Source organism: Ziziphus jujuba, chromosome 7, assembly GCF_031755915.1.
Source record: "Ziziphus jujuba cultivar Dongzao chromosome 7, ASM3175591v1".
In the NCBI taxonomy this organism is placed as follows: domain Eukaryota; kingdom Viridiplantae; phylum Streptophyta; class Magnoliopsida; order Rosales; family Rhamnaceae; genus Ziziphus; species Ziziphus jujuba.
Window position 1 is genome coordinate 28803814 of NC_083385.1, and position 6843 is coordinate 28810656.

General features: G+C 33.0%; 1 protein-coding gene across 2 annotated transcripts; it reads right to left on the minus strand.

The window, feature by feature from the left end:
- Window positions 1–1661: 1661 nt before the first annotated feature.
- On the minus strand, window positions 1662–6007 carry LOC107434201 (uncharacterized). 2 transcript variants are annotated; one of them, XM_016045634.4, is made up of 4 exons: window positions 5820–6007; window positions 4870–5186; window positions 4642–4684; window positions 1662–2118 (listed from the first exon to the last, which is right to left on the minus strand). In XM_016045634.4, exons 2-4 carry the CDS (start codon window positions 5137–5139, stop codon window positions 1967–1969), a joined length of 465 nt encoding a protein of 154 aa, XP_015901120.2. In that variant the 5' UTR covers window positions 5140–5186; window positions 5820–6007; the 3' UTR covers window positions 1662–1966. The 2 variants fall into 2 exon arrangements, with proteins under 2 accessions (XP_015901120.2, XP_015901119.2); XM_016045633.4 differs by having other exon boundaries at window positions 4870–5172; window positions 5820–6005.
- Between the last annotated feature and the right edge of the window lie 836 nt (window positions 6008–6843).

Sequence of the window (6843 nt, forward strand, 5' to 3'; positions counted from 1 at the left end):
TGTAGAAATTGGGAATATGAAGGAATTATAGAGTACATTAGAAATATTTCCCATTTGTTTGAGTTTTATATATTCTCTTGGATTCCTAGATCACCTAATATTGTCGTTTATGAGCTATGTAAATGAGATTTGAAAGATGAGGTCGTATTTCTTGTTTCAATCTCCCTTGTACATTATGAAAGCTTTTTTGTCGTGAATGGAGTGTGTTATCAGATTGTTGTTTGTAATTATCTACTGTATTTGGGATCAATAATGATTTTGCGAGCAAGACTTAGATCTCCTAGCTATAAAACAACATTGTCCCATCACAAAATGCTTTTTAGCACCCCTTTCAGGTGATTAATTTTGCACAACCTTGCATCATCTTCTTTTTCTTCTTCTTCTTTTATTTATTTATTTTTATTAGTTTTTATTTTTTATTTATTTTGGGATAATAATGGGCTACACATCCCAAATCTAAAAAACACCTATACAAGAACATTTCTGAGGAGCAAACGCCTACACAGTCAGCAAGCATCAAAAAGAGCTTTTTCAAAAATAAAGCACTCCTACATTTCAAACAATAATTAGCGAGAAACCCAACTTGTTGCCTTGCATGTCTCTTGTGATAACAAGATCTCACAGTAAATAAACCCCTTCTTTTTTTATCCCAGGCCAAGCAAGTTCTGTCTTCAATTCTTCTACTGCTAAAAGGAACGTTTTCCAAGATTTTGTTTGCAACATCATGCAGAAGCATACCAAACTCACCCCATTAACAAGTCCTTCCTCTGTAAGTATGCTCATGATAATCCCATCCTTACCAAATTCTAGGCTCAATCAGGCTTTTTTTTTTTTTTTTGACCGCACCAAAAAATAAATAAATAATAAATAATGAAAAAATGAAGTTTTTGTTTAATATCTCAACAAACCAATTTAGTAAATCTCTGTCAAAAGAAATGTTTTGATAATATCCAAGTATTTTCCCTACAAACAGCTTCTCTTTGTCTCTCTTTTCTTCATATATATATATATATATATATATATATGTATATATATATATATATATATATATACACCAAGCGAAATCTACCAATGAATGTGACAAGCTCAGGTATTAAGCCAAACCTAACCAATGAATGCATCAAACTTGATGTCTAGATAAAAGCATTCCAAAGTGAAAAACTCAAATTTGACAATGAGCTACAGTGCCTGAGCTTGTTAAATGGTGTTATGCTCTAGTTATCCCCAAGAACAGAACTATACAAGAATAGTAAATAATTTTACAACTAGAGAAAATTTGTTCGCATCAAGCTCAGCAGCCTGCTAAGACAGAATTATCACCATAACATGGCATGTGTATGCATCTGATAATAAATAGAAGATGCCAAATTTTGATTAAAGTAAGTTTTCTGTATCTATAGAAGGAAGCATCGTTTCTAATTGTATGTATTCCTATATTCATGCTTTGCAGCAACCAAATGATAAATGTATCATTGCGGAGCAATCCATGCATAGAGGAGGTTTTGAAGGTTGGAAAGGTAGGCATTAATAAGGAAGCCAGCAATTATGCTTTAAATCCCATCTAACAACAGCCCAATGGATCATCACTCACAATAGAACTTTGGTGCTACTTGATACAATCTCCTTCCTCTCTCCACCACCAGTAAATCCATACACAGAAATGATTCAAGATCAGATTTATTAATTATTATATATATAGGAAAACCAAAAATAACCAACACACCAGACTAAAGAAATCCTGTTGAACACAGCAATTCTCAACCATTTCTCTAACAACAAAATTCCTTTTGCATTGCAAACATTTGTGTGAAATTTCAACAAAGAAAGATGTTATAACGAAGACTCAATCACATTTAAGAACTGACTTAACACACTACCACATCTATGATAAATGTGCTAATGCAGGACATGACTAATCAACCAGTACAAAGTCGGACAACTAGTACTTATAATTCATAGAGTTGCCTCAAGTTGTTTGAACTTCAGCCGTAGGAGCATTTTCTGTTGGTATAGTAACACTTGGTTCACTTACGGGCAATTTATTTGAGTTTGGAATGTACCTCCAACATCGTTTATGAACTCCACTTATTTTCTTGGGAGCATCTGCAGCTGGCAAGCCTGCATGAAAATTCAAATCCCTTCATTTAACTTTTTCTTGTATAGGTAGAACAAACTTAAAATGGAGCAAGATAACTTGAGAATTAGTAAATGTCATTTCATAGTTATTAACTTCTTAGTTTCAAATCATAATTTTAGTGCACAAAAACTCTGCATTTAAGGGTATCATAATTGAATCGAATCACATATACAGGTCATTGAAATCTCATATTTCTTCAAACTAAATATACAACAAACAAATAAAGCATCAAGACTCATGCAGCTGTTCTCACTTATGAGGTAATGATATAGTTCAGGTTAAAAAGAGAACAGCATTCAATGCCTTTTCATAAGAAAGCACCAATGATTAGATTTAGAATGAACTTCCTAGGTTGTAAAGGGTATGACCAGGAAGGTTTTTTCTGTATCTTTACACACATACCAACATTGATCTATTACGTGAAGCAACTTAAGCCAGTTTACATTATACTTAACTAAGCTCCGTCCCATCCAAACAAAATGTAAATGGTTACAACCATCCCATTTCACAACCCTCCTCTGTTACCTTCACTGTTGAATGAACTTTTCAGTTAAACACCTTATCTAGGGGCGTTCATTGGTTGGTTCCGGTCGGTTTCAGTCAGTTCCGACTGATGAACAAATTTGATTGGGTTGTGGTTCCGGTCGGTTTCAGTCAGTTCCGACTGATGAACAAATTTGATTGGATTGTCGGTTAAATAGCCAACTATCATTTTTAAGGTTTTAACAACCAACTGAAGCCGACCAAATATTGGTTGGTCAGTTGTCGGTTGGGTTCGGTTTTTGTATTGTAATATGAGATAACAGAACCATGAGAGAAAAAACGATGAAACCTCTATTCTAGGATGAGATTAGAGTTTTAAGGATGACGATTTCTGCATCAAATTGTTCAAGACAGAGCCCACAAACTCAAACCTGTTGAAGAATTTCAAGAATCGCACAGAAAACAAACTAAGATCTGTTAAAGTCTAGTTAGCCCTCAACCCATCGAAAGAAACGCAAAGCGATTCTAGATTTTTTCCCGATCGAGCCAAGGATTAGTATAAACAAGTCAGGATCAACAACTTCTCGATATTGATCAGAAACCTAGGTATTATTGCAAAAAGCCCACGGCTTTTTCTCTATAATAGGTCTTTGAGATTGTGGCTATGCTAGAACTTGAAGAGCAGTATGGAAGAAAGAAGAGAGGAGAAAGTCAGCTTCAAAAGCTCTCTGTCTCTCGTTCTGAAACTCACTATCTCTGCCTCTCTTTCTCTGTGTCTCCAGTGAATCTTGCAGTGGAACCTAGGGCAGAACAGAGAAGAAACAGTGGTATGTTCGATCGGTTTCAGTGACCATCGGTTTTGCAAGATGGGAAACAGCGACAGACACCTTCTCACCGGTGCCAGTTGACCAACCAACCGCCGGTCAGTCACTGGAAAATTTCAGTCGGTGTGGTTCGGTCGGCAGGTTTTTTCGGTTGTCCAGTTTTTATGCACAAGCCTAACCTTATCTATTTAAAGTCATAAAATGTTAACCTTATAAGTCATTCAAGCATCTTTTCTAGCCTGTAAAACAGAAAAAAGGAGAGGAAAAAAAATTAATACAATAGCAGAGACCACCATTCCACTGTCAATTCGGACAATTTTGCTCTGCTTTACCTCTAAAATAGAGATAATCCTACCGCTCATGAAATTTTGAGTTTCCTAATTGCTTCTGAATTTTCTAAATTTCATCATACGTGGTGAATATTCCATATCACAGTGTAGATGCAAACACAAGAACATGAGTCGTGATATACCCATTCTTTGAAACTCCCCAGTAATTCTTAGCACCATAAACAATTAAATTAAATAATTACTTACCATTTGCTGCCTTTGCAGATACCACACAGCAGATCACCAGAACATATAATTATTGCATTGACCATTGAAATAAATAAAAAAAGTTATGTAGAAACATTCAGCACTGATTCTGTAATGATAAAATCTCTATGGTGGATGACCATTAACCAGAATATATAATGATTATACAGATTATTGAGATATTGAAATAAAAAAGTTATGTAGAAAATATCATGCACTGATTCTGCAATGGTAAACTCTTTATGAGCACTCAGTCAACTAATTGTGATTCGATGTTTAGAACAAATTACAATGACTGTTATTAGCTATCACAACTTACAAGCTTTACTCTCCAATGCTTCAATTGCATAACATATATTGGAATATGATTAGGTGGGATGAAATGAAAACGCAAAGTTGTAAAAGTGCAGAGGAACTCATTTAAGTTTCAAACATTTTTCCACTCTATCTATTTGTTAAAAAAGCAACTATGACGAAGACTATCACTTCCACTTTAGTTTGTATGATACTCTTCTCTGTTCCTTGAAAAGAAATTACTCATTTGGTGTCAACAAAAGGTAGTGATGCAAACCAAAGCCTTACATTCATTGACAGTGCTAATATCATAAGACAAAAATTAAATAAACAAGTACAGAAGGAAAACAAAACAATTTTCACTCACCACCCTTGTGAACGACGCCCCATGCCTTGCCGTGTTTACCATCCTGCATCAAATCAAACCAATAAGCTCAAACCCCCAAGATAACTAACCCAGTGGGTCTAGACAAAAGCTCAAACACCCAATATGTTTTTTTATTATTTTTTTATTCTCTTATTTTGCATTTTCTTGAGCAGCGAACACAATGAAAAACGTAAAACATCTCAGTGATAAAAAAGAGATAAAAGAAACCTTGTAGAGATTGATCTTAGTGATCTGATAAGAGACCCCAACCCAGTGGGTCTTGGCCATGTGGTAACCAATTCCCCAGTTGGGCAAAAATTGAGCCACCTCAAAGAGATTCTTCTTCTTTTTTCGCTTGGGTTTCTTTGAATCAGAAGATGAAGCACTGGGGTTTTGGGAAGAGAGTGAAGCCGGTGTGGTGGTGAAGCTTCTGAGCAAATTCGAAGAGATTCTGAAGAGGTTTATAGAAGCTGCTCGGTTTGTGAGGCTAGTTGCCATTTTCAACTCCCACTTTCGCTATATTGGCTTTCTCTGATATACAGCCTCTTTTATGAATTTTCATTTAATATATATATATATATATATATAGATTATAAGGTTCACAATTACAACCATGGACACTTTAAAATAAAAAATTAATATAACAAACCAGATAATACCCATAAGATATTCAAATTAATTGAAATGGGGGGAAAAAATTAATAACATAAATTCGGAGAAAATAATATGTAACAAAAAAATTCCTAACCAAATAAAATCAGAAATTCAAAGGAGAAATACACACATATATATATATATATACACACATATATATAACCATTAGTCACCCCCAACAACTTCCCCCAACAACTTGATTCTAGAGAAAGATGCATCAAAGATCAAATTAACCAAAATAAAGCTGAAAAGAAAAGGCACCAAAACTAACGGCAAGTACACAATCAGTTTTACCACAAATATTTACATACCCGAAACCGATTGAACTCGTAATAGAAAGAAATCCATAGAAATTTGAATCTAATCATTCAATCCCAATACTCATTTAACCAAACCCAAACTCATATACCCAATGCGGAGCTCACACATCGAGAAGTGGGAAAAATTGAAATGGTTGCAGAGAGAATGTGGCTACGACTATGAAACTGAAAAGAGAGTGTAGAAATGTGATGAAAATGGTTTACCTGAGAATACGAGATTTTGAAAGCTCCACTGCTTAACGTTTAGCTTCGTTGGTTTTCTTCTGTGTTGGTTTGGGGTTTAAGTCCGGTTGGGTTTATGCCTTTTTTTTTTGTTTTTTTAATTTTTTTTTTTTGGGTAAAAAACTGAGAGATTCTCAGAAAGCAAAACGAGAATCTCAGGAAACTAGTGAGAAAGAAGAACAAGAAGCTCAACCCTAAAATGTGACTTAATGAAACGACTACGTTTTAAAAATGATAATAATAATAATAATAAATTGATAAAGAATTAATGGGAAATGACTATTGGTATTTTATAATACATAAAAAAATTTGAAATATTTTTATATTTAAAAAAAAAAAAAACTTAAAATGGTTAAATAGTAGGGAAATCAAATATTTACATATATACTCATGACGTGTATACTGTATGTTTATATAATAATATTTTTTTAAAAAATTATTTGTATCTTAGATAATTTCCATGCGCAATTTATATTTTAAGCAAAATAATGCATGTTACATTTTACAATTTGACAACCGATAGATTTATATTTATGTCATTGGCTTGCTTAATTAATTTACATTCAGCACATGAAAGACAAAAATTTTGAAAAAAAAAAGAAAAAGAAAAAGAAAAGAAAAGAAAAGAAAACTTTCGGCCAAAAATATACACTTTAACCTCTAATTTACAAAAATTATCATATTGTATTTTAGACTACTATTATTATTATTTATCATTGTACCAGCTTATACACATTACATACCTTTTAATAAAGGATTTTTTTTTTTTTTTAAAGAAGAGTTGCTGTAATATATTTATTTTAGAAAATTTTTAAAAAAAATGTAAGAAAAATTGAACTCATGTCATGCCCATTTAATTTTGAAATCTTTTCAATCATTTTGTAAGAATAGCAAATGTGAGATTTTAAGTTAAAAAAAAATACTTAGAATGTAAATGATATTCATTAATTTATTTTAAATTGGAGGTGTATTTGGGATTTAAAAATTTACATTATTGGTTTTAATT

Coding starts and splice junctions, on each gene's coding strand:
- LOC107434201 (XM_016045634.4), bottom strand. CDS start 5,139: ATGGCAACTAGCCTCACAAACCGAGCAGCTTCTATAAACCTCTTCAGA. Junction 4,685..4,869: donor CTAAGATCAATCTCTACAAG/GTTTCTTTTATC, acceptor GATTTGATGCAG/GATGGTAAACACGGCAAGGC. Junction 2,119..4,641: donor GGGCGTCGTTCACAAGGGTG/GTGAGTGAAAAT, acceptor ATTTTCATGCAG/GCTTGCCAGCTGCAGATGCT.